Genomic DNA, 27,958 nt, shown 5'->3' on the forward strand with positions numbered 1-27,958 from the left:
GACTTTACTAGTTTTTGCCTGTGCCTGACATCTAATATGCAGGTAACCTAAGTTATTGTCTTGGGGGGATGGTGTCATAGTTGGAAAAAGGGGACTATAAGTTCTAAAAGAGAGAGTCTTTCGCTGATGTAACCTAATTACATGGATATGACAGGTGCTGAGGACAGTGTAGGACTTATGCACACAAAGCCTCTCCTTGCACCACAGAAGCATCTATTACCTCTGGCCAGGAACTCTTAAGGCCAGACTTCTTTCAGCCCAATAGAGATGGCTTCAATTTTGTTACACCTAAAAGAGACTTTGTGGTCAGTGGGTAAACAGACTTGGATACAACTTGAAGTAAGTTAAGCAAACAAGTCAATGTAAACAAAATTATATTTACTTTTTTTCAGGGGAGGAGGGGAAGTCCTTAGTGGTGCTATGGAAATGCCCAATTTTCAAGGGAAGTTTAGAGGGGCTTCGCAAATGTATCAGTAGTGCGGTGTTAGCATAGATCATAAAATGATGATTATTTAGTGACTCCAGTCCAAAATATCATATACTCATCTTCTTTCCTGCATCATACCTTGCAACACTGCCCCAAAAATGTCATCATTTCACTCAGGCACTAGTAATACGTAGCCTCAATTTTTTTTAATACAATAAACATTAGATTCTAAGATACTAAGCACAAACTAAAGGCAAATTTAGGACACTTCTGACCACCCTGGGCCACACAAAGCCTATTGCACAGAGCCAAGGATAAAGATTTATGTGTCCCTGGAAGCTATTTTTAATTTTTGGAACTTATTGTCATCAAGTTCTGGCTGTTAAGAATGAGATCAGAATGTTTTCTTTTAAGGACAACAGACTGTGACTGTTTTCCTGTAGCTTCAGGAAAAACCTTAATAATGACATTTCATAATCTGTCTAGATTTTCCTCAGTTATCTGCATAATTCTACCTGGGTTTTTTGGTTTTTTTACCTCTTAAAGCCTAAGTTTCCATTGAGACACAGTAAATCTATCGTACCTACAAAATAGAATTGGCATGAACATTTAAAGCAAGGCAATATATGTAAAATATTTTACACAGAGTGTGAAACAGAGTGAATACTTCGCAATTTATGACTTCATGATAACACTGGTATGGCCATTACAATAATATTATAATAATATAATAACATTATTATCATCACTTTTATTTCCAAAGATAGTCTAAAACTGGATTACCAGACTATCCTACTATCTAAATCGAAGATTTTATTCAGCCCAATTTTAGGATAAATGAATAATTTTTGATACACAAATAATACATTTGGCATGTGGAAATATTTAAATTAGCAGTTTTTACTTTGAGTACATGATAGTTCTTCTCAGTATTGCTGAATTCCTGAATTTTCAAGCAGAATTTTGTGGTGGCCTACCTCCTTTTAAAAAGAGAATCCATAACTTTGAACAGCTCTACTCTTACCCCAAATTAAATGATCTAGTGCTTTAACTGAAAATGATAACTGAGGTTAAAATTAAAAGAAAAGATTGCTGGCAGGTATAATTGCCTCCATTATTTTGCAGATCCACTACTTATAAAAATAAATAAACAAATAAATCTCACTAATGGACTTCTCCAGAATAGGACTGAATGCTAAATGGAAAATGTGGTTTAGATAAAGTCAATTAGTTTCTTCAGACTGAGAAATGGATCACATTTGAGTAGTTCTCTTTTTTTAACTTCAATATCACCTTATTGAGGAAAGGTTGATTTACAGGGTTATTATTACAAGAGTACATTTCCCCAAGATAGGTGTCAATACTTCTCATTTGTCACTGGCATCCCTCACTACCACTCTCTACACTAGTTTCCCAACCATCCCCCTTAGAATCTCCCTTCCCTCTTCTGTTTCCTTAACTGTTGTGATAAATAACAGTCCACAGAAGTCTCAGTCCATGTAGCCCTTTACTTTGTTTCTTAACTTTGTGAATAGTTGTTTTGTTTTTGCCAGGGTTATCATTGGGACTCTGTGCCTGCATGACAAATCTACCGCTCCCAGTGGTCATTTTATCCTTAAAAAAACATTTTTTTTATTTAATAAAACAGAGAAATATTGAGAGGGGAGGGAGAGATAGAGGGGAAGAAAGAGAAACATCTGCAGTACTGCTTCACCATTTGTGAAACTCCCCAACCTGCAGTTGGGAAAAAGGGATTTGAATCGGGTCCTTAAGCATGGTATTTATACACTCAACCAGGTATACCACTGCCTGACCTTGTGAATAGTTCTTAAAGAATGTCAAAATATTGTCCAAACTATCATTAGACTCCTAGTGTTCTTTATTTATATATTTGCCAACAGACTATTGCCAGCCTTCTGTTAGGATTGAGTCTTGATTATTTTATTTTTAAGATACATATAATAACTCTCTCTATGTAAGTAATTCTTCTTTTGCTCTCCACATTCTATCTTCATGTTTGGTGGTCCACTTCAGTCATAATCCCTTAGGGCACCTATATATAGATCTTCTTCACTTCAACCTAAACTTTTAGTAAAAGAAAAAGTTTGTACTGGTAGGGTTTGTCCTGTGTTGTAAGAGTTTCCCTACTATTTCTTTTTTTTTTTTTTTTTTTTTTGTCTTCCCAGAGAGTTTATTTATTTTATTTTTATTTTATTTTATTTAAGAAAGGATTAATTAACAAAACCATAAGGTAGGAGGGGTATAACTCCACACAATTCCCACCACCCAATCTCCATAACCCACCCCCTCCCCTGATAGCTTTCCTATTCTCTATCCCTCTGGGAGCATGGACCCAGGGTCATTGAGGGTTACAGAAGATAGAAGGTCTGGCTTCTGTAATTGCTTCCCCGCTGAATATGGGCGTTGACAGGTCGGTCCATACTCCCAGTCTGCCTCTCTCTTTCCCTAGTAGGGTGTGTCTCTGGGGAAGCTGAGCTCCAGGACGCATTGGTGGGATCTTCAATCCAGGGAAGCCTGGCCAGCATCCTGGTGGCATCTGGAACCTGGTGATTGAAAAGAGAGTTAACATACGAGGCCAAACAAATTGTTGAGCAATCATGGGCCCAAAGCTTGGAATAGTGGAGAGGAAGTGTTAGGGGGGTACTCACTGCAAACTCTAGTGTACTTCTGCTTTCAGGTATATATTTTGCAGTAGTTTATGGATACGTGTGAACATAAGCTCTCTCTCACAGAAACTGGTGTATATCTAGGTTATGGGACTTTGCTAGAAAGTGAACCACCTGAGATGAAATTAGAGTGTACTGTAAAAGGAAAGGTCTCACCCGAGTAATGAAGCTGAAGGGTTGTCATTCCGCACGTGAAGTCTCTGGACACAGTCTGAGGTGAAGCATGTTGAGGTAGCAATCGTTGCGTTGGTTAGGTTGTGATCGGCGGATGTTCCCTACTATTTCTACCACATTACTGTTAGGGGTGCAAATAATTATTTTAGAGTATTAGATAACTTCCTTCTGGTGGTAGGTAAAGGACACTGAAGAAAGAAACAAAACAAAACAAACAATTTACCTGTCCTGATAAATAAAAATTTTAAAGTCTTAAAAAGAAAAAATAAAGTTAGGGGGTAAGGAGATAGCATAATGATTATATGAAAGTCTTTCCTGTCTGAGGCTCTGAGATCCTGGATTAAAGATACCCACCCACCACTATAGGCCAGAACTAAACAGTTCTCTGGTTTAAAAAATAATAATAAAATAAAGAGAGAGAAAAAATAAACTTGGATTATTTCCCTCAGAGCACTAATAGTCCAGATATAATACAAACCACAGGTATATAATGAACTTGCAAAGTAAATTCAAAATGAATCTAAATTCAAATGCTGGAATTATATTATGTTAGAGATGATTTCACAGTGGAAAAGGCGAGCTAGAAAACTTAAGCAAGGGATTCCATAGGAGAAATGTCTTAAGCAAAGTTTGTAAGTAGAGCAGAACAGTAGTGTGGGACAGCTAGGATTTGTGGATGAAGATAAATAAGATGTAAAAGTGAGGGAAAAAATGAAGCCTTGTCTAATGTTGTTAATCATATTTAGTTAGTTGTAAGAAAACTTCATAGCTGAGGAAAATTGAGTTCTAAGAACAAAACAGAGCCTAGGTTGTGTTAGTACTTACTCACCTGCTCATTGATTCTTTATCCAAGATTCCATAGCAGTCTTAGGAGATACCATGGGATGAGGGAGAACACTTAGTGAAGTGCTATTACTATCTCATAGATAGTCATCACACATTTCATTACTTTCTCTTTTCTGTTTCAAGGTGATGTAAGGACACTGGTTCAGAACACTGAATTGTGAGATTATAGTGAGTTAGCATATAGCTTGTGTGTTGACCAATGACCATGTTTTGATTCAATACATACTTGGAGACCATGAACTTAACTTGGAGATTGTGCTTCTCTAGGTACTGAGAATACAAAGTAATCTCTGCTATTAGTGGGTTTCATTTTCAGGAAGAGACAACATCCCAATAAAAATAACTGAACAATAAAAAAACACTATTTGTATCTATTTGGTGAATGCCAAGATGTCAGGAAGGATTAAATTCAGAAATGTAGATAATGCAAGTCCAAGAAGATTAGTTTCCTGGAATACTCAAAGAGCCCTAGGATCTGTCACATCCCACTAAGTGAGTAAGGAAGTCCTCCAAATGCTTTAGGTTGTTTCTTTAGATTAACCATCCCCCTTATTATTTTAATGCTCTGAAATTTGAAGCCTTTGCGACTAGACAGTAAGTAGTTTCTTGGGAAGAACCATCGTCAAGTTTTCAGTTCCTTCTATTTAAAGTTGCCTAAAGGTCTTCACTGTTTATGCTATCAAATCTCCTGAGAGCAAAGCTAGATTACTATATTTACTACACTTGTGATGTTCTGTTCAACTTTAGTTCAGCAAATGTTCAATGAGAAGTTTGTTTATACTGAACTCCTCCTAACCTGTAGGAGATACAGAGATGAATGAGATAGAAATACTAACATATATCACTGCAACTCAAGACCATTTACTTAAACCACTACTGGTACAAATAAAAGGGATAAAAATATTAAATACACAAAGCTGTAGGAATAGACATTGAAGTGTGTAATTTTTACTGCCTTCTATGCTTGTACCTCCTTGGTTTGAATTTTAATCAAATGTTGTATAAAACAATAACTTGAATAAATTGTTGGGTCAAAATTAATCAAGTGAGAAGACTGGAAAAAGTGAACTCTTATAAGAACAATTACAATCATTACTAAAACAAAGTACAATTACAGTCACTACTGAAATGTAGGGACGCATCTGCTTTGTCAAGCACATGATAGAAATTCAAATTTGGCCCATATCTCCTTGGAGGACTTTGATGGTGTGGTATCTTTTTCTCTGTCCCTCTATCTAAAAAAATTGGCTTACAGTGTTAAAGCCCCAGTCATGTCAGAGAGAGGGAGAGAGAGGGGGAGAGAGAGTGAGAAAGCAAGAAATTGAGGGAGAGGGAGGGGAAGGGAGAGGGAGAGGGAGAGAGAGATGACAGAGAGGGAGAGAGAGAGAGAGAGAGGATCTTGATATTCAACAGGCTGGTTTGAAATTACAGGCTGCAAAAGTTTGGCTGTGTTTCATATATGAAATGGATTAAAAGCACTGTTCGCTTTTGTGTTTGTTAAATGCAGACAAATGCCTTTTAGTTTTTCATTTTGTGTCTTTCCTGTTAACTCTTACTGCTGTTCTTTGACATATGCTCATTAATTGGCATTGCCTCTTTTGAAATTATATCTAGTCATGGAAACTAACGATGACTCCGATGAAGACCATCTTACAAGTTATGATATTCAGCTCAGTATTCAAGAATCCATCGAAGCCAGCAAGTCTGAACTTTATCCTGAAAGGTAATATTTAAATTGAGTATCCTCAGCAAAATTACTTTGGGGTAAGATAAAATGAGTATTTCCCAGCCTTTTCTCTAGAAAAATGCTTACCTTTCTTTCCTGACAGGAAGTCTAGTGACTTCAGAAGGACTGCCATATATAAGTTTTAGCAGCCTGATCTTTCACAAATAGCCATCTCACATGTAAAATGATAGCCTGAAGTGGTCTGGCCAGTGGCACAGTGGATTAAGCATTGGGCTCTCAAGCATGAGGTCCTGAGTTCAATCCTTGGCAGCACATGTACCAAAGTGATGTCTGGTTCTTTCTTTCACTCCTCCTATCTTTCTCATTAATAAATTAATAAAATCCTTATAAAAGATAATAGCCTGAATTTCCGAATTCCCAATGCTTATATACAGAAAAGAAACAATTACAGAAGCCAGAACTCCCACCTTCTGCACCCCAAAAGCAATTCTGGTCTATACCACCAGAGGGGGAGAAATGTTAAGGGAAGATGAGTAGAGGTCTCTGAACTCTTTGATTGCATCAAAACCCAGAGAGAAAGGAAGGAAAAAAGAAGGGCATTAAGAAGAAGCAATAGATGTAGGTGTGACTTAGAAAAAAAGAGAAGGCAAGACCAAAGGAAAAAAATGGGCAAGTATATATTAATGTAGATATAGAAATAATAGTCAACCCTTATCTGTGACTTGGGAGAATTACTGCAGTTTCCAGTGGAGGGAATGGGACAGAGAGGAAAAAGTATGGAAAAAGTATATCCCTGCTATCTCATAATTTTGGAAATCAATATTAAACAGAAAGAAAGAAAAAAAGAAAACAAAATATATAGCCTGAATTTTTAGTTTAAAGGTACAGGACTTTCTAGAGTAATGTAAGGCAGCAAGTATTTGAACAAATTAGGAAGTACATATTATATAACTAATGTATAAATATGAAGAGGATTGTTCTATAAATTTTAGAGCCTATTGTGCTTACATATGCAATCTTTTTAAGCAATGTAGTCCATTTTTAACCATTATAATAGTAAGAAAAAGTACAATCCACTTAGCCAGTAACTCTTAATGAATAGGAAAAGTTGAGAACATTTATTACTTATGATGAAGTCACATATAAACCAGAACTTATTTAATTATCTGTCATCCAAATGAAGTTAACAGAGTGTGTATATCTTGATGTTTGTAAGAATTCTAAAATCTAAAACCGCAAATATTGATTTCTAACTTTAGCAGCATGCATGATAGTTCTAACAAAAATAAGCTTCCTTTGTTTACAGATACTATAGTAGTTAGAACCTAATATTCTGAAGAGTAGTGGTACTTTTGAAAAGAGTTGGTATTATAAAACTATTAGGTTTGAGATTTTAAAAATAAACATTACACGTAAATCTCTGATTTCTTTAATTTTCTTCCTGTCAGTAGATTATAGAAATTTAGAATTTCTAAGAAGGCATTCAAAAACACTGGGATGGGTGGGGGAAACAGCATAATGGTTATGCAAAATGACTTTCATGCCTAAAATTCCAAAGGGCCAGGTTTAATCCCCACCATAAGCCAGAGCTGAGTAGTGTTCTGATCTCCCTCGATATTTCTTTCTCATTAAAATAAAGCAAACAAAATACATACTTTTTAAAAATACCCAACATGGCTGCAGATGTTTCTATTTAATAGAGTTAAGTCAGTTAGTTATGAAACACTTTGTTTCCTTCGGATAAGCACATAAATTAGGGGATTGTCAGGAGGGTTGAAATCATGACCAACAACAAGTAGGGGCAACAAGTAGGAGTTTGTTCAGTAAACATTCAGTTTGTTTTCATTTGTATTATCAGTTGATTAAAAACTCTTAAGATGCAATGTAGCTCAGGAGCTCTCAAGTAAGCAATTAGCATTTAGTAATTATTAAATGACAAGCAACAAACACTTGTTGAGCATTGCTTTTAAAATAGGAAGAAGCCTTAAAAATCTTTTTTTTTTTTAATTGACAATAGGGTTATCCCTAGGGCTCCATGCCAGTACTGCAAACCTATAAATCCACCACTCAACCATTCATAGACAGCCATTTCCCTCCCCCCCTTATTTTTTATTTTTTAATTTAATAGGACAGAGAGAAGTTGAGAGGAAGATGAAGAGGGAGACAGATGAACTCCTGTAGACCTGCTTTACTGCTTGTTCAGTCCTGCAGGTGGAGAGTGGGGTCTCAAACCCAGATCCTTCCTCATGGTATTGTGTGCATTCAATGAGGTACACCACCACCACCCCCAAAATCTTCCTATTTAAGCCTAGAATTTTTGCAGATGAAAATATAATCACTACCCACAAAGGCTAACAGATGTCCTCAGGATCATAGGATCTTAAAATCTGAATTTATTTTGTTCTGACATTGACTCTCATTGTTGCTCCTTTTCATTGCTTAGAGCTAATTTCAGAGCCAACACTACAATTTTGTATTTTATCATTTTCTCTAATATTCCTAGTTGTGGTGCATCAGAAATATATCTATATCTAACTCATGGACATTTACATTTTAGTCAGTAAGATCAACTATACTTTCTGTAGAGCTTGATTATTAAAATTATACAAAAACTCAATATTAATTAAATTATAGGTTCATAAGTATGCTACTAGTATAAATGTGGTTTATTGTTCTTTTCCTGGTAGGTTTGTACCATTAAGTGATCAAAACAGAAAACTTATTGAGGCCATCAAGCAAGGTAACTAGGTGCACTGTTTATAGTGGGGTGGATTGAAGACATCACCTTCCTAAGAAAAAAATTTATTAGCCGATGTGTTTAATTTAGGTCACATTCTTGAGCTCCAGGAATATGTGAAATATAAATATGCATTGGACGAAGCAGATGAGAAAGGACGGCTTCCATTGCATATGGCTGTCATTCAACCCATTCAACAAATACTTGAAATTGTTTTGGATGGTATGTAAACATGAAATCCTTACAGGATGATCTCACTCATAGGTCAGAAAGGGAAAACACAAAGTCAAAAGTGAACTGGGTATGGTGTATTGCATCAAAGTGAAGGACTCTGGCAGGGTAAGGACATGGAAAGGGATGGAGGAAAGGGCCAGAAGGTACTGGTGCATGATGGTGGAAGAGGACCGAAGTTGGGTGTGAGAGTGCTTTTCACCTTATATCACAGGGGTTGAGAAATTGTACCCATTTGTCAACAGCTATACTGTAAACAATTAACATTATTAAAGTAATAAAAATGAGAAAAAATCCTTCTGAGCAACAGAAGGATGAGTATGGGATGATCTCACTCTCAGGCAAAAATTGAAAAACAAGATCAGAAGAGAAAACACAAGTAGAACCTGAACTGGAATTGATGTATTGCGCCGAAGGAAAAGACTGGGATTGGTGGTGGATACAGGTCCAAGAAGGATGACAGAGGACCTTGTGGGGGTTGTATTGTTACAGGGAAAACTGCAAAATGTTATGCATGTACAAACTATTATATTTACTGTCAAATGTAAAAAATTAATTCCCCAATAAAGAAATTAAAAAAAAAAAGCAAGGGCAACAAAAAGGAAAATTAAATTAATTAACTAGAAAAGTTCTTCTGAGCAAACTAAAGCTAAAATATATTAGTTATGTGTATACTCAGTGAACATAACAAAGATAAGAAGCAGAATAAAATGTTACTTGGAATTTGGAAAAGGAAATAACTGTATTTTAAACTCAGAGTACAAGAAAATGGCACATTTGTGGCATTCAGGCCCCACCATTTGCATTCTTCTGAGAATGTTAACACAAGTTGGCGGGGTAAATGTGGTTATCACCAAAAACTGATGAATATTTACATATTTAATGAATTAATGGATTTGAATTTTGAAGTTTTTCTCTTGAAGGTCATTTTAAATCTTGAGTTAGTCTACAAAAAAAATATGTTATATAGTACAAGCAATACTTATTTATCCTTATAGTGACTTTCCTTTTTCATCATACAGACTGAAAGTTATAGTAAGTTAAACTTTAGTTAAATATTGATAAAAAAATTTTCACATTATAACCCAGTATTCACATCATAGGATTGTACAAAGAATTTTGAGAAGAGTTCCCTATCATTTTTTAAAACATATTATTTTTATTTATTTATTATTGGATAGAGAGACAGAGAGAAATTGAGAGGGGAGGGAGAAATAGAGAGGGAAAAAGGCAGAGAGACACCTGAAATTCTTCACCACTTGTGAAGCTTTCCCCCTCCAGGTCGGGACCAGGGGCTTGAGCCTGGGACCTCACACACTATAATGTGTACACTTAACCAGATATGCACCACCTTCTAGTCCCCATGAAAATGCCCTATCCTGGGGTCGGGCGGTGGTGCAGTAGGTTACGGGCATGTGGCGCAAAGCGCAGGGACCGGCGTAAGGATCCAGGTTCGAGCCCCAGCTCCCTACATACAGGGGAGTCGCTTCACAGGCAGTAAAGCAGCTCTGCAGGTGTCTGTCTTTCTCTCCCCCTCTCTGTCTTCCCCTCCTCTCTCCATTTCTCTCTGTCCTATCCAACAATGAACAATATCAACAAAGGCAATAATAATAATAACCACAACGAAGCTACAACAAGGGCAACAAAAAGGGGGCAAAAATGGCCTCCAGGAGCGGTGGATCCATGGTGCAGGCACCGAGCCCAGCAATAACCCTGGAGGAAAAAAAAAAAAAAAGAAAATACCCTATCCTTTAACCTTTAATGTTACTACTTCATTCTATATTTAAGAGATGACAATTAACTATTCAGTCAGTCAAGTAAAAATATATATTTCCACATAGATACCTGGACAGATACAAAAGATCATATTAAACATACAACATATTTAACATATAAGATCATATTTAACACATGACACACTCATTCAAATACATCTACACACTCATAGTCTTCGTTTGCCAAAAACCAATTTCAGATACAGTTTAGATAATAAAATCAAAGAATTGGGAAATTGATCTATAATTTATTCCTGAGAAATGAGATTTCAAAGTTTATTATTATTATTTAATATTTCATTGCATTATTCTGATCTCTGTGCTTCCTTGAAGTAAAAAATGTTAACTCTGCATCATGCATTCACATCTCAGCGTCCTATAAGACACTCTGGGAATTCAAGACTGCTGATGGAGAAACACCTTTGACTTTGGCTGTTAAAGCAGATCTGGTGGAAAATGTAAGAACTTTACTAGAAAAAGGAATGAGGCCAAACACCAAAAATGACAAAGGAGAGACACCTCTTCTGATTGGTAAAAGATATTTCTTTGTAATTATACAGTTCCCTTATTATTCTATAACTTTTATACCTTGTGACAAATACTTATTGTTTTATTGGAAACCATTGTGCATTGGATAAAATTACATCCATTTAACTCCTCTTATCCCATTTTGTTAATTTATTTCACCAAGAGGTCAAATTTGGAAAGTGCTGCATTCTTCAATAAGTTAACCAGGAGAGGTCTAAAGTAGAAATTTGGGTTGTTTGTTAGTTTGTTTTGTTTTGTTTAACCATAAATTTCAGTTATAAAGGCATAGTCCCTATGTAGGATCCAGCTATAAAAATGATTGCAGGTGCAATATGTAGCCAAAAAAAAAAAAAGCCAAAGAAGGGATATTAAAGAGATGCCAGGTTTATACTAGAATAATGAGATCAAATGAAAGAGAGAAGTCAGCAGGTTCTTTTGTACATAGATGCCAAATTGGTCATCTGTGAAGAGCTTCATAGTTGGGACAACAGATAAATGACATAGACCTGAATGTGTCATTAATCAGCTTCTCTCAGCCTTGTGTACCCTGCTATTTTTATTTTACTAATAAGTATTCAGGTCTGTTTATGGAAACTTTGATAGAAGTGATTAACTCCAAAATCACTAGATGCAGCATTTCCTTTGTCTTAAGGATGTGGGATAATAGAGTAAGATTTTGGACTTTGCATATAACATGTGGATTTAAAGCTTAGCTGTCAAGTTGCAAATGGAACTATAACTTCTACCATGTAGAATTGTTATAAAATTTTAAAAACATATATATATATATATATATATAAGATATATGACATATACTTAGGAGATAAGAACTATCATGAAATTGAATGTAACAGGAAGTAGGTAGGAGAGAGAGGGAGAGGAAGAGAGAGAGAGAAGAATAAGATGATGAGGAGGATAAGAAGGAATAGAGCCCTAAGATTGTTTACCAATAATCGTATGGTCATAAATAGTTGAAATCACCACAGCTCCTGTTCAGAGAGAAATCATTAGAATTCTTAAATAACTTGCATATTGCTCAAGGAACACTTAGACATATTACAAAAATTAGTTAAGATATTTAAATTAGCTGACATTAAGTCAACAACATCAGTACAGCCAACATTTAGTCACATTAAGCCAGAGGCTATGCCAGGTAGCATAAACATAAAAGTTAATGGAATGAACTCCCACTTCTCAATGAGTCTAGTGGGAGAGGTAGATATGGTTTAAATGGGAAATTGGTATGGTAAATGCAAAAGTGTTTATTTCAAATAAATTGGGGAAATAAAAAAGCACCACATCTTTGAAACTCTTGAATTGTGCCTTTGAACATAAAAGGGGATCACAAGCAGACTAGAGAGGTTAAGATCTCCTTGGCAGACATTCTGCTCCATGGACAACACTTGTTAATTAAATGGTATTACCACAGGTGTGGTCATTCTTTTTATTTTATCTTTATCATTTTGTTGGGGGCTAATGGTTACAGTACAGTTGTTCATATGTACAATCTCTCATCTTCTAGTTATTGGGGTCTGCAAGTAAGTCACTCTCTCCCCAAATCTGCATCCATTTCTATCATCATGCACCAGGAGCCCAAAGCTCCCCTAGCCCCATGTCTTTACCCTCCTTCCCCAGAGTCTTTTACTTTGGAGTAATACACCAAACCCAGCCTTTTACTTTGTGTTTTCTCTTTCTATCCTTGTTCCTTAAGTTCCACCTATGAGTGAGATCATCCACTATTCGGCCTTCGCTTTTTTTTAGTTTATCTCACTTAACATTATTTCTTCAAGTTTCATCCAAAATGAAGTGAAAGAGATGACTTCATAATTTTTAACAGCTGGTCATTCTTATCTGATTCCTTGTTACTTGCTCTTATTCCTTGTAAGATCTTTCTGCCTTCTCAAACTCAAATTGGCACAACATATGAGTTTCACTGCCTTCCATTTTTCCCCAAACTACACACATTTACAGTTCAGTTAGTTTTACACTGGACATTTCTCTCTTACAGTTGAATACATATCATCATCATCATCATATTCTCTTTTGATCCCCCAATCCTTGTCAAGAGGCTTCAGAAAAATCTCTTCTATTTATATATCTATGAGTCAGAAATAATTCATTGCTAATAATAATGCTAAATAATTACACAAGAAGAACACATATAAAGAAAGAGAAAATGAAAGGAACTTAAAAAAGTCTAGGGGCCGGGCATTGGTGCACTGAGTTAAGCACACATCATACTGTGTGCAAGGACCTGAGCAAGGACTCAGGTTCAAGCTCCTGTTCCCCACCTGCAGGGGGGGAGGGACGCTTCACAGGTGGTGAAGCAGGTCTGCAAGTGTCTTTCTCTTCTCCCTCTCTACCTCCCCCACCCCTCCTAATTTCTCTCTGTCCTATCAAATAAAATGAAAAAAAAAAAAAAAAAGGACAAAATGGCTTCCAGGAGCTGTGGATTTGTAGTACTCACACAAAGTTCCAGCGATAATTCTGGAGACAAAAATAAATAAGATTCCAGCAAGATATTAAGTATTCAAAAGTACTTATATCTATGTAATAATTTTTATACTTTTTTATTATCCTTATCTATTGGATAGCAACTGCCAGAAATCAAGAGGGAATGGGGAGATAGAGGAGAGAGACAGAGAGACACCTGTGGCACTACTTTACCTAACTTGAGAAGCTTCCCTCTGATCGTAGGGACCGGGGACTTGAACCTGGTTTCTTGAGCACTGTAACATGTGCACTCAACCAGATGTGCCACCACCCCTGTGTAATAATTTTTAAATCTCCATATGATTTCTTAACTCTCCAACTAAAGTTTGTTTTTTCTTTTAGCATAATTAATCACTTTGTATTTTACTTAGTTATGCTACAAAAATACTGTGCCTTATTTTCAGCATTTCAGCCACTTATTGGTTAAGTGGGGTGGGTTCTCCACAAGTTGTATTGTTGTTTCTATGGAAAACTACACTCTTAATTCTAAAAATTGAAAGTGCAAATAAGGCTTTATTTTTTAAAATTTAAGTTGAAGATAACCTATAATAGCTGTTACTTTCATGAAGAAAGACAAATATTTCTAATCATTATTTCTCTGAAAAAGAAAATCATGTAGCAGGGATTTGTTACTTTAATACAGTTCTTTTTCATAGAAAAAAATGTAATACAAGCAAAGAGATAAATGTCTTCATATGTCTTCATTCAGTTAACGTATTGACATTTGCTCTGCAGTAATACCGGCTAGGATGAGGTAATTCACTGTAATTAGATCTGCCAGTGGCAGGTGGGAGACTCAGAGAAAGGCATTTGTCAACAGATTCTACTTAGTTAGCAGGAGAAACCTGAAATCTCACTGCAGATGGCTTGCCTGTTTCCAAATAAAGCAGGCAGTTTGTCTCTGTCCTTTTATGCCTCATGGAGTCCTTTTCCTTGCTTAAACTTAGAGCCTTTCTTTCTCCTTCCTAGTGGGCAGAATGTTCTGTGTGACCCCACAACTGTCTTTCCCAGCAAAGCCAGAACTCTTGAGTCTGTCTTCAAATAAAAGACAGTATAGGATTCTCTAGACTGTAATTTCCATGAGTAAGAACCAAGTTCTTCTTTTTCCTGTTCTTCACAGTACCTAATATAGTACTTGTTATATAACCAACAAGTAGTAATGAAAGGAAGGTAGGAAGAAAGGAGAGTGGGGAGATAGAAGTAGAAGGGTAGAAGGGACAGGGAGGGGACCAGAGGGGAGAGAAAAGGGAGGAGGTAAATGCATGATTAAATGTGACTATTATTTGCAAAGAGTAGCACGCATTCTGCTCTGTTGCTTCTGAAGATTTTGTTTTATAATAAAACAAAAAGTGTAAGATGTTTTCCAAAAGATTCTATCTGAATTGGTAAACTGGGACAATCTCTTAATAATCTGGGGCTGAGTATGGGGATGAGAAGTAGAAGGGTCTTTTAATAGTGTAACTTCAGCTATTACAAACAGACAGAGAAAGAAAAGGTCATGTAATTTAGCCACCAAATATTTCACTTGTTTGCAATAACTGACCTACCTAGATTGTAAACATTCCTATTGGGAATCTCCCCATTAAAAGCATAGAGAAAAGAAGAACATGGGAAAGAGAGATTCCTATAATACTGCTGTTTTTCTTGTGTGGAGTGTATTTTTCCTAGAGTTGGGGGGATTTGATAAGAATTTAGTCATGTGATTCAGGAACCTAAAGGAGAAATGATATTACTAATAGTCATTATTTATTGATTTGATATTAATTACTATTTTTTTATATGTGTCAGTTTATATGGACCAACAGTGGATAGATGTTATTTTCATTTTGTTGATAAAGAAACTAACATTTACAGGGACTGAGTGGTGGCACACTTGGTAGAGCATGCGTGTTATAGTGCACAAGGGCCCAGTTCAAGCCCCCTCTCCTCACCTGCAGGGTGGGAAACATCACAAATGTTGAATCAGTGCTGCACTTGTCTCTATCTATATATCTGTCTACCTGTCTTCTCCTTCCCTATCAATTTCTCTCTGTCTTTATCCAAAAATTACCAAGTGAAATATTTAATAATAAATTAGCATTTGAAAAACTTGCAGCCAACTTCCTTTTTTTGGCAATGTGCACTGTTTGCCACAAACTCATAATGTCTCCTTAGAGTGGGATTTTAAAATTTTTTTTAAAAGAAACATTACCTTGCATGTCTGTGTCACATTAGAATTATGAGAATGAGAACTAGAAGTAGTAAGTAAAATGCCTAATTCTCTTCTGGAAGAAAAGGGAGTAAATAACATTGATTTTGCTATTCAATTTGTTGATTGAGTACAATCTAAGATGGTCATGTCAATTTGGCTATGGTTGACTGTTCTTTTTAACATTATCTGCAAGCTGTGAAAAAGGGCTCCTATGATATGGTGTCTGCTCTGATTAAACACAACACCAATCTTGACCAGCCCTGTGTCAAGCGATGGTCAGCAATGCATGAAGCCGCCAAACAGGGTCGCAAAGATATTGTGGCTCTGCTGTTGGGCCATGGAGGCAATGTTCACCTGAGAGATGGCTTTGGAGTCACACCATTGGGTGTTGCTGCTGAGTATGGTCACTGTGATGTGTTGGAACACCTAATCCACAAAGGTGAGTGCAAAGAGATTGTATGGGGGGGGGGGGGCTGTCAGTGATGCACAAGCTTAAATGCACATAGTCAAAAAGCACAAGGACCTGCTCAAGGAACCCTGTTTGAGTCCCTGGCTCCTCATGTGAGCTGTGAAGCAGGTATACAGGTATCTTTTTTCTCTCCCTCTCTATATTCCCCTCCCCTCTCACTCTTAATTTTTCTCTTCCTATCCAAAAAATGAAGGAAAGAAAAATGGCCACAGTAGCAGTGGATTCGTAGTGCAGGCACCGAGCCCCAGTGATAATCCTACAGACAAAAAAAAAAAAAAAGGGTTTGTATGTTCCCTAGTTTCTCCAGTCTCTTGGACTTTTCTCTCATTCCTTACTAACTCCTCTTCTGAATATAAGGAGACATCCAGGTTCTATTTACCCAGCCTTCCCAGCAGTCTCCCATACTATAAGCCCCTATTCCCTGACTCAGTTAAACTCAGTACCTACCTACAGATCAACATGCGCCACCCTAACTGTTCTCTCTCAGACGACAACACAATTTTCCAGACTCACTCAATGTCTCACACTCATCTTCTCCTACACTGAAGTTCTCCATACATATCTGACATAGTATGTCCTTACAATCAAGGTTAAAAACTTAGATTTATCTCCAACTCCTATGTCACTTTCCTATGTCACTTTCTTGCTGTAGACTTGCATCCTCACATCTCTGGATCAGTGAAGTCATTTCTTAACATTCTCCTGTGCTACCAATCTGAGCACCCTCAGAGTATCTGTACTATTCAAAAATTCCTCACTGGCTTCTTACTATCTACCAAATCATTCACAGGCCCTACTATATTAGCCTGAATTTTTTTCCGGATTCATTCCTCCTCCACTTGACATGACCCTGTACACCAGCCAAATTCTGAGTTTGGGTCAAGCCCTTGTCCTTATATGTGCATAATAAAAAAAGAAATATAATACCTATTTTTTATGTGATACTATAGATCAAACTCAAGTTGTCACACATGTACTCTGCTGCAGAGATGTCTCCCTTGCCTGTTTTTTTATTTAACATTTTTATAAGAAAGCAGGAGACCACAGCACCACTGTTCAGAGTTTCACCTGTCTTTGACCTTGTTGCTGTCACGTGTTTTGGGGGATCTAAGACAGATGCTCTTCCCACTGAAACACCACCCCAGCCCCAAGAACTGGAACTTTTAAATTGGTTTCTGCCATCTAGTCACTGTCCCTGGTCTAGTGTTTAGCTTCTGTATTTTTTTTTTTCTTCATCCATAAATAAAGGCTAAGACAACTTGATCCCCAAGGGTCTTCTATGAGGAAAAGACTAACAACTTTGAGAAGTTTCAAAGTGCAATCTCTCTTAATTATCAAATAAGCCCTGTGATAGAATCTGTAGTTGCCTATTTAAATGAAGACATAGCGGATCAGAGAAGGCAATGATTTGTCTCAAACTTATTAGGTCAGCAGCAACACTATACTTCAAACACAGATAGCTTTTCTGTGATCATGTCTCCTAACCCTGGTTTTGCCTGCCTATAAAATGCAGTCTTTGATCCTTGAAGTTAATTTCATTTCTTCTCAGCTGTCCTTCAGATAATCAGACTTGGGCTCACTGGACAGTATGCTGCTATGGCATGTGTGTGACCCAGGTTTGAGCCTGGTTCCTACTACATTAAAGGAAGCTTCAGGACTCCTTTCTCTCTCTCCTTTTCCCCCTCCCCTTCCCCCCCTCCCCTCTACATCTACCTCTCCCTCTCTCCGACCCCTTCTTCCCTGGTTTCCCTCCTTCTACTTTTCTATCTTAATTTTTTTAATAGACTTACATATTAGGATCTTTTTTTGTAATAAGGCCTCTGATAAATATTTGTTGAAAATGTCAACTGTTGTCTTTGAATTTAAAAGTTTAACTCACCCTTTCCCTGCTAGTATTTATAAATTTGTTGATTTCTCAGGAGTTCTTATGATGTAGGGTTTTTTTAAGTAAGAATTATATTTATGTATAATATAATTATATTATTTTATATTTATTTAAGATATTGAGAGCATAGATGTTCTTGATTCTATACTTTTAATTCTTAGCCAGAAAGGAAAACTACAAGTTATTTTTAAGGGAACTATCCTGACAATCCATCAAGTTATCCTCACTATGCCACATCTTCTTTGCTGCCAGGTGGTGATGTGTTTGCTTTGGCAGATGATGGGGCATCTGTTTTGTTTGAAGCAGCAGGAGGAGGCAATCCTGACTGCATATCCCTCCTACTGGAATATGGAGGGAGTGGAAATGTACCAAATAGAGCAGGGCACCTTCCTATTCACCGAGCTGCCTATGAGGGACATTATCTGTGAGTAAGAAAACGTAATCTCATCGTAAGTAGGTAAATAGAAAGGATACAAAACCACAAGTTTACCTAAAACCTCCAGTTCAGAAGAAAATTAACAAAATTTTCACAAGATTTGTGTATGTCAATATTTGTTTGATTTTCCCCTTTTCATCCTCGTATATTTTGTAAAAATTCCCCATTGAATGTTTACTCTTATAATAAAGACTTCCTCTTTTATAAGGAAATGATAAATGATTATTCTTCATACACTACCCAAATATGCCTTTTGAAATGAGTTTAACAAAAAGTTAATGTAATTTCTAAAACCTTTGCTCTTGGCAAAGGACTAAAATAAGTGATAACACTATTAGTGTTACTCTAATTATTCATCGACACCTTTGGATATTAAATAATAATGTTACATTCATTCTTGAATAAAGAATTTTTTTTATATATCTCTAGGGTTGTTGCTGGGGCTGGGTGCCTGCACTATGAATTTACTGTTCCTGGAGGCCTTCCCCCCCCCTTTTGTTGCCCTTGTTGTTTATTGTTGTTGTTATTATTGTTATTGTTGTTGGATAGGACAGAGAGAAATCAACAGAGGAGGGGAAGACAGACAGAGGTAGAGAAAGATAGACACTTGCAGACCTGCTTCACCACTTGTGAGGTGACACCCCCGCCCCCCGCAAGTGGAGAGCTGGGGGCTTGAACTGGGATCCTTATGCCAGTCCTTGCACTTTGTGCCACGTGTGCTTAACCCGCTGTGCTACTGCCCAGCACCCAAATAAGGAATTTTTACTATAAATTTAGATTTATTAACTGTAAAATGATTGGATATATCTTAAGCCTCAAAATGAATGCCACAATCAGTACATCAACAGAAATCCACAATCATTATATTAAGCTACCTATAATGAAAAGATGATTTAAGAAAATTAAATATATTTCCTAAGTTCAAAACTTTTGAAATATTATTACTCTGGGTGGCCACACTGTCTAACTTAAGAGACACAAAATTGACACTGTGATATATTGTTAAAATTTATCTGGATTTTCTCCCAGTGTTCATAAATTCACACTTGGTAACACTGAGTTAGGTACAAGAGATCAAATTATCCATGCCTATGCCTCTTGTACATGTCAAGTTGATCAGTAAAGTGTGAAATTAACAACTATTTATCACAAATACTTAGAAACAGAATATGGTTGATCATTAAAATTAGACAGAAAAAAAGGTTGATGGAATAATAAAGACTTTTTTTTTGGCTAATGATTACAATTTACATGGAAACAGACCAGCTACATATGGCCAGTATTAAGAATACATTGTTCAAATAGCAGAGACAAGGAAGCAATGAATGAAGATTCCAAAGACCTAAGTTCTAGTCCCTTTCCACATCTAACTGTGTGACCTTGAGCAAATCCTTTCTTCTCTGCAGAAGTCATATTGTTTTTCTTTCTACTCAATAAAAAGATTGGACTAAGTTATATCCAAGATTAGTTACAATTCCAACTTCCTACTAATGAATAATTCTATTAACTATGATTATATGACCCCACGATCCTAACAATCAAGACTATATAACTCCTTGATTAAGTGGCACAGAACTTTTGGTGGTGTCTGTAGTAGTTTACACACACCATGAGTTTGTATGAAACAGTACTCCCAAATCTCTAATTTTGTAAGCCGCTATTAAATCACTAATAATGAAAAAAATCTTTATTATATACAAAAAGGACTATAAGGCAATCTTCTCTGGCATGAAGTTGATTATTTCATTAAATAACATTAGTTGGCTTGTATCGTCAAGCTGCACATTATAAGCTCACGCGAGGCCGAGGCTTGACGATACAAGAATCCGGCATGAAGCCCAGCCAGTCTATCTTGGCATTACTCTCGATCGCACCCTATCATTTCACGAACATCTCATAAAAACTGCAGGCAAAGGTGGGCACGAGGAATAACATCATTGCAAGACTGGCCAGCTCCTCATGGGGCGCGAGCGCTTCCACACTACGATCATCATCTCTGGCATTATGCTATTCCACTGCAGAATACTGTGCCCCAGTATGGTTCCGTAGCCCCCATGTCCTCTTGGTCGATTCCAAATTATATTCCTCCATGAGGATAATTTCTGGAACCATCCGTTCCACCCCAGTTCCATGGCTGCCAGTTCTTAGCAACATCCCGATATTCGTCGGGATGCGGCATCATCTAAGTTCATTTCCCACGTCTATGCTCGACCGGACCTGCCAATATACGCAGATATCTTCGCCCACCTTGTCCAACACTTGACATCTCGTCATCCAATCTGGTCCCCTACGCCTACACTGAACTTCTCTGTTCCAGACTCTTGGAAACAGAGTTGGCAGTCAGCTGAGGTAAAGAACAAACACCTCATCACAGACCCCTGCAAGCGTTAACCCGGCTTTAACCTAGCACGTTATGATTGGGCCCTCCTCAATCGCTATCGAACAGGCCATGGCCGGTGCGCCGCTATGTTCCATCGCTGGGGAGCCAGAGACGACCCGATCTGCCCCTGTGGCTACAGACAGACTATGACCCACATAGTCAACGACTGCCACCTCTCCAGATTCAAAGGAGGTCTCGAAACTTTACATCAGGCTCAACCTGACGCTGTTGACTGGCTACGGAAGAAGGGCAAACGCTAGAAGAAGTTGGCTTATAAATATTAAGCTGTTCAGAAAAGAACTGTATTATGGGGGAAGTTCTGAGAAACAAAATATTCTTGATCCAACATATAAGACCCAGTATTTTCCACAAGAATGTTCAAAATAAGAAGTTAAATAAAAGCTAAATGAAATTACACTAAGTAATGGGAAACCAATGACAAAGATTAATTGCTTCATATAAAGTTACCTAGACAAGGTATAGTAAAATTAAACTGTATTCATTTGTCTGGTGAAGAAAATGGTTTAATTTCCTGATTTCCATCATGTTATAACATATAAATACTTGACTTTTTTTTTTTTAGTGCACTGAAATTTCTTATTCCAGTAACATCCAAACATGCAATCAAGAAAAGTGGGTTAACACCAATTCATTCAGCAGCAGATGGACAAAACGCACAGTGCCTAGAGCTGCTCATTGAAAATGGTTTTGATGTTGATACCCTCCTAGCTGACCACATCTCTGAGAACTATGACGATGGGAGGAAGACTGCACTGTACTTTGCTGTTTCTAATAATGATATCCACTGCACTGAAGTCCTTCTGGCTGCTGGTGCAGACCCAAACCTAGATCCCCTAAACTGTCTACTTGTGGCAGTAAGGGCCAACAATCATGAAATTGTCCGACTGCTTCTCTCCCATGGAGCGAATGTCAATTGTTATTTTATGCATGTGCATGACACTCGCTTCCCTAGTGCCATTCAGTACGCCCTAAATGACGAGGTGATGTTGAGGATGTTGTTGAATAACGGCTATCAAGTGGAGATGTGCTTTGATTGTATGCATGGAGACATCTTCGGAAATTCATTTGCGTGGTCTGAGATAGAGGAAGAGGTGTTGCCTGGATGGACATCTTGTGTAATAAAAGACAACCCAGTGAGTTACACTTTTTTTTTCTTTTGTCTCCCTAGTGGGTCATTATCTTATACATTTTTTGTTCTTGAATTTTTGTAGGCAGTGATATGGGAAGATAAGCATAAAATTAGGCAAATGAAAAGAGTGATACTTAATGTTTTTTGAATACTAAATGTAGAAATTTGAAATTATATGCAATTAATACTAAATTCTTATTTGGAGATATATTGGAGCAAGGTAGAAAGAAACATGATTTCTCCGTGTTATGTTGACTGCAATCTTCTCAGAGCCAAGTGTACATACAGCTTTAGGCTCAGAGTTTCACAAAAACAGTTTAATTTTCACATTTCTTCATTATCTTGTAATGAAGATACTTTCACTTCCTATGAAAAATGTCAAAGGCAGTTATTTTCATTAATTTTGAATGTTGGGAGTGGTGTGGTGGTGCACCTGGTTGAATGCACACATATGCACAAGGACTGGGGTTCAAGCCCCCTCTCCCCATCTGCAGAAGGACGCTTCATGAGTGATGAAACAGGTCTGCAGGTGTCTCTCTTTTTCTCTCCCTTTCTATCTCCCTCTCGTCTCTCAAGTACTCTGTCCTATCAAATAAAAGAAAAAAATTATCTCTTTAAAATATTTTTGTGTTTATGCATATGACATATTACTAATACTACTAAATTGAATTTTATTGATTCTTTCAGTTCTGTGAATTTATTACAGTTCCTTGGATGAAGCATTTGGTAGGGAGCGTTATTCGAGTATTAATAGATTACATGGATTATATCCCTCTGTGTGCTAAACTGAAGTCTGCACTAGAAGTGCAAAGAGAATGGCCAGAAATCCGTCAAATACTAGGTAAAAACACGGTTGTGCCTACATTTTCTATGAATATTAGAAGCTTTTTTGGTACTTTTTCATTACTACTATATTTTCTGAATTATTTTAATTGCCTTTAATATTTTCTCTTACATGAGATACTTATTTTGCTTTTGATACGACTTTTTTAATCATTTAATTTTAATATATTGACTAATAGTGTAACTGATTAATCTTCTGACTAGAACACAGGTTTTAAAAGCTACTTCTTGTAGTATAAAACATATATACAATTATTTCTGGGTAAGTCGGGATCTGTTCTACTTATTCTTTCTCTTCATGGGTGGGGGGGGGATGGGAGGCATTTTTCTCAGGGCTTACTAATGTTCAATGAGCAGTAAAGAATATGAATGAATGGAATGAATTAGAATTAAGCTCTGATATACTTTCTCTTTGGTATTTATTAACAAATTTCAATGTCTATTAAAGTTTTAAATGATAGCTAAATATTGAGAGGAAAGAGGGAGAGAGACAGAGAGACACCTATAGCACTGCTTCACCACTCTTAAAGCTTTCCCCCTCTCCTTGTCGCAGGTGGAGACTAGGGCCTTAAACTTGGGCCCTTGCGCATTGTAACGTGTGCTCAACCAGGTACACCACCACCCAGCTCCTTTTATTAGTTTATTTGATTTGATAGAACAGAAATTGAGAGAGGGAGGGGAGGGAGAGAAGGAGAGAGAAAGAGAGACACTTGCAGTACTATTTCTCTACTTGTGAAGCTTCCTCCACTGCAGGTAAGGACAGAGGGCTTGAACCCAGGACCTTTGCATATGGTAATATGTATGCTTAACTGGGTGCATCATTGCCCGGCTCTTATTGACAAATTCTTAGCATCAAAATTTTGTACTGGGGTGCTACGTGGTGGGTGGCATACATGGTGAAGTTATGAAACATGCCTCAAATCAGATGTGCTTTTTAAAACTCACAATAAGGGTTGGAAGATAGCTCAGCCAATAGAGTACAAGCCTTACCATTCATGTAGCTAGCTTTCAAACATGGCACCTCATGGTAATGTCACAGCATTTAGTGGAATGTTGTGCTGTCTCTCTGTGTCTCTTTCCACTCTGAAGTGAAAAGAATGAGCAGTGAAATCAATTACACACTTTTTTGCTAGGAGAAAGATTAACCACTGGGTGGGTATCAGGATTCCTCCAGGTATTTGTATTTTACAGGTGCTGTATTTTCAGGGATGAAAGCAAAGTGATAATCTATGGATTACTCTACTTGCTTTTTGACAGTTGTTTTGCTTCAGAATTTTTGAAAAGCACTTAGCATTTCAAATAATGTGGATATTTGTAATCTCAAGTATAACAGAAATGTGGCCCTGTATTATTGAAATAAGTGCTAGTTTACAGTATTGAATGGCTACAATCTGTTAGACACTTCTCAAACACTTTGTGTGAATTAATTTTGTCTGGTTTCCAAACAACCCCATAAAGTAGATATGATGTTTAGCCATTTTCACATGTAAGAATACTGAGATTCTGGTGATTAAAGAACTTGCTCAAGTCACACAAATATCGAGTGGCAGAACTAGCATTTTAATACACGCTGAGTCTAGATCCCAGTTTAAGCCAGTGTTAAGCTACTCTTTCACTAGCTCATATGTCTGGTATATAAGAATATCTACAGTTTTGATTAACATATAAGGTAACACACTATAATATAAAGAGCAGAAAATGAAGACTAATAATAGAATATTTGAATAACCTTAAAAGATTTTTTTAAAATATAAAATCTTTAGATATCCAAACACTGAATCTAGCCTAAGGGTGAATTACGCAATAATTTGAATTCAGTTTTTTCTTTCCTTGATTGTTATATATTGGAAATACTAGTGAAGAGGAAGGAAATAAAGAAATATATTTCTATAATACTCAGTTATAAAACATTAATAAAAGAGGGCTAGGGAAACAGTATAAATTATACAAAAGACTTTGATGCCTGAGACTCTGCGGTCCCAGTTCTCATCTCCAGTATCATAAACCAAAAGCTGAGCAGCGCTCAGGTTGTTCTTCTGTACCATTCTCTCTGAATCCTCCCCCCCCTCTTTCATTTAAATAAAATAGTATATTTGTAAAATAAATACAACAGAAGATGCGGACATTTATTTTCTTAAATTCTTTAATTCATTTAACACAGTCTAGTTAATCACTTCCTGTGAACCTGATTCTCTTCCTGATACAGAGAAAGTGTCAATCTTCATGTCTTCATGAGGCTTACATTCAAGAGAATTGGACTGGAAGGATTAATTTTAACTCAAATTTCACTTAAAGTCACTGGTTGCTAATGTGTGCGTGTTTTTTTTTTCCATACTGACATTATTTATGTTATTCTGAAAGGCCTGTATCTCATATGTTAAATCTCTTTATTTTAAAATTTATTTTAGAGAATCCTTGCTCATTAAAACATTTGTGTCGGTTAAAAATTCGAAGACTTATGGGACTCCAGCGACTCTGCCAGCCAGCCTCAATGGAGAAGCTCCCTCTACCACCAGCTATTCAACAATACATCTTATTTAAAGACTATGATCTCTATGGGCAAGAACTAAAGTTACCATAATTTTAAGCTGACAATTCAAAATGTGATTTTAAAATATTTTAAAATGGGGTTTCCTTAGAAACTGTTTTGGAACAGTTTACATACATAAGTATATCTAAAGTCACTGACAACTTCACAAGTAGATGGTATATTCTTGGAACACCATCATTTTACATCTGTAAAGGTCATTATATGTGATTATTTCTTAATTTAGTCTATATTTTGTATTTGAATTTTGATTATCTTCCCTTGGAACAAGTCTTCAAACTCTCCCTGTTAAGAGGCTCCTGTTAAGAGTGTTCAGAGGGGGAGTCGGGCTGTAGCGCAGCAGGTTAAGCGCAGGTGGCGCAAAGCACAAGGACCGGCATAAGGATCCCGGTTCGAATCCCGGCAGGTGGCGCAAAGCACAAGGACCGGCATAAGGATCCCGGTTCGAATCCCGGCTCCCCACCTGCAGGGGAGTCGCTTCACAGGCGGTGAAGCAGGTCTGCAGGTGTCTATCTTTCTCTCCTCCTCTCTGTCTTCCCCTCCTCTCTCCATTTCTCTCTGTCCTATCCAACAACGACAACAATAATAACTACAATAATAAAACAACAAGGGCAACAAAAGGGAATAAATAAATAAATAAAATAAAATATTAAAAAAAAAGAGTGTTCAGAGGCGGGGCCAGGCGGTGGTGCACCTGGTTAAGTGCGCGCACTACTGTGCGCAAAGACCCAGATTCAAGCCCCTGGTCCCCACCAGCAGTGGGAAAGCCTCACAAGTGGTGAAGCAAGGCTGCAGCCGTCTCTCTATATCTCTCCCTCTTTATCTCCCCCTCCCTCCTCAGTTTCTCTCTCTATCCAATAATAAATAAATAAATTTTAAAAATTAAAAAAAAAGTGTTTAGAGGCAAACCACTTCTGTGTTTACAATATTGCCACCACTTTCTCAAACCCTCATTGGCAGCCATTTGGGGCCAATTCCTCTTTTTTCTTTTATAACCACACTACATAAAAGAACTTCCTTCCTGCAGATTCATATCATGGCTCCTTCTATTACCATTCTCAAGGTGACCAACAACTCCTTGCAAAGAGCTTTCTTCAGTTCTCACAACTGATTCTCCTTTAGCAATTAACTCCATTACCTGTTCCCTCCTTGAAATGATCTTCCTCTATTTTTCAAGATACATCTTTGGGCTCTCATTCCACATGCCTGCCCCACCCTGTCTATTCTCTCTCTCTCTCTCCCTCCCTCTCTCTCTCTCTCTCTCTTCCACTGTTTATCTCCTGTCAACATTTTAGTAATGTATCTTAGATCCTCTACCCTTCTTAAGCTATGTTCTATGGGAAATTTCACCCATGTCTATGACTTCAATTAGTATTTGCAAACTGTTCACTACAAAATTTATATTCAAAGTTCAGCCCTACTTTTTTGTTTTTAATTAATATAGTGCAGGAAATGGGATCCAGGCCTTCACATATGAAAGACATACATTCTACCCTTAAGCTGCATTCTCTGTCACATTCATTTCTTCTCTGTGCTTGATACAGATATCAGAACACTGACCTGATAGACCTTTGAACACAAAAACACTTAAAATTCTACATGTCCCAAAATGAATTTATTGCCTTTCCCCCAAGTGGGGGGGGGGGAATCTTCCTCCCAATATCCCAATTAGCAGTTCATTTTCCCCAAAACAAATGCCTGCACATTAGTCTTGATCATTCGCACTTTCCTTGCCCAGTGTAACAAATTCCCAGATCCTGATAAATGTGTTTCTTCTACTCAGTCTTACTGATTCATACCTAAACCAAGCTATTATCTCTTTATTACTAGTGTACTAATTTACATCTTCACTGGATTTTCTCCTGTGTGTCTTGCCCCATTCAGCAGGTCTTCTACATATGACTGCCCAAGATGACCATTTGCAAGTTTAAGTATAGTTTCATTCCTCTGCTTGAAGTAATAACCATTGCTTTTAGGATAAAGTCCAAAGTTTATAAGTGCCCCCCACCCTTTTTTCCATTAGCTTTATCTCTTGATGTCTCTGTACTTTTTTCCGCTCTTACCCATATTAAACATCTTTTAAAATTTTATTCTTTGAGCAGTGATCCCCAACTTTTAGATATTAGACAGCGATTGCTTATGTTTTGTTAATTTTAAAATGAGATTGTCAATTATAGGAATATAAATACATATATCATTTATTATTACTCTCATTTTATGAGACCACTTTCTGGCTATCTTAATATTAGAAAACAAAATGGTCTTAGGCTCTATTGAAATGAATGAATGAATGACTTTGGCTTTGTAAAGGCTTCTCACAGTATCATTATTTCCCTCTTGAAATATGATTCTGGTCCCACAAGTTTGAATTCCTATTTGCTTGGAAACCATTGCTATAGAATAGACCACTTACTATTAAATCTTATGAAGTATTGTCTTCTCACTCTTTCTGGAATCCTCTTACTATCTTC

The 27,958-nt window shown here is 37.0% G+C and overlaps 1 protein-coding gene across 3 annotated transcripts in view; it reads left to right on the forward strand.

The window, feature by feature from the left end:
• The window catches only part of ASB15 (ankyrin repeat and SOCS box containing 15), a 105,169-nt gene that overhangs the window by 19,040 nt on the left and 58,171 nt on the right, over window positions 1-27,958 (forward strand). The window contains exons 3-12 of one of the 3 annotated variants that reach the window (XM_060196506.1): window positions 5,749-5,857; window positions 8,509-8,561; window positions 8,649-8,780; window positions 10,937-11,095; window positions 15,970-16,215; window positions 18,383-18,554; window positions 21,530-22,100; window positions 22,784-22,937; window positions 25,146-25,251; window positions 25,348-25,474. In XM_060196506.1, the coding sequence (XP_060052489.1) occupies window positions 5,751-5,857; window positions 8,509-8,561; window positions 8,649-8,780; window positions 10,937-11,095; window positions 15,970-16,215; window positions 18,383-18,554; window positions 21,530-22,100; window positions 22,784-22,937; window positions 25,146-25,174 (1,623 nt within the window). In that variant the 5' untranslated portion in view covers window positions 5,749-5,750 and the 3' untranslated portion in view covers window positions 25,175-25,251; window positions 25,348-25,474. Of the gene's footprint in view, window positions 1-5,748; window positions 5,858-8,508; window positions 8,562-8,648; window positions 8,781-10,936; window positions 11,096-15,969; window positions 16,216-18,382; window positions 18,555-21,529; window positions 22,101-22,783; window positions 22,938-25,145; window positions 25,252-25,347; window positions 25,811-27,958 lie in introns of those variants that run through there. The other 2 variants (XM_060196505.1, XM_060196507.1) reach the window with 2 other exon arrangements.

Source organism: Erinaceus europaeus, chromosome 8, assembly GCF_950295315.1.
Source record: "Erinaceus europaeus chromosome 8, mEriEur2.1, whole genome shotgun sequence".
In the NCBI taxonomy this organism is placed as follows: Eukaryota; Metazoa; Chordata; class Mammalia; order Eulipotyphla; family Erinaceidae; genus Erinaceus; species Erinaceus europaeus.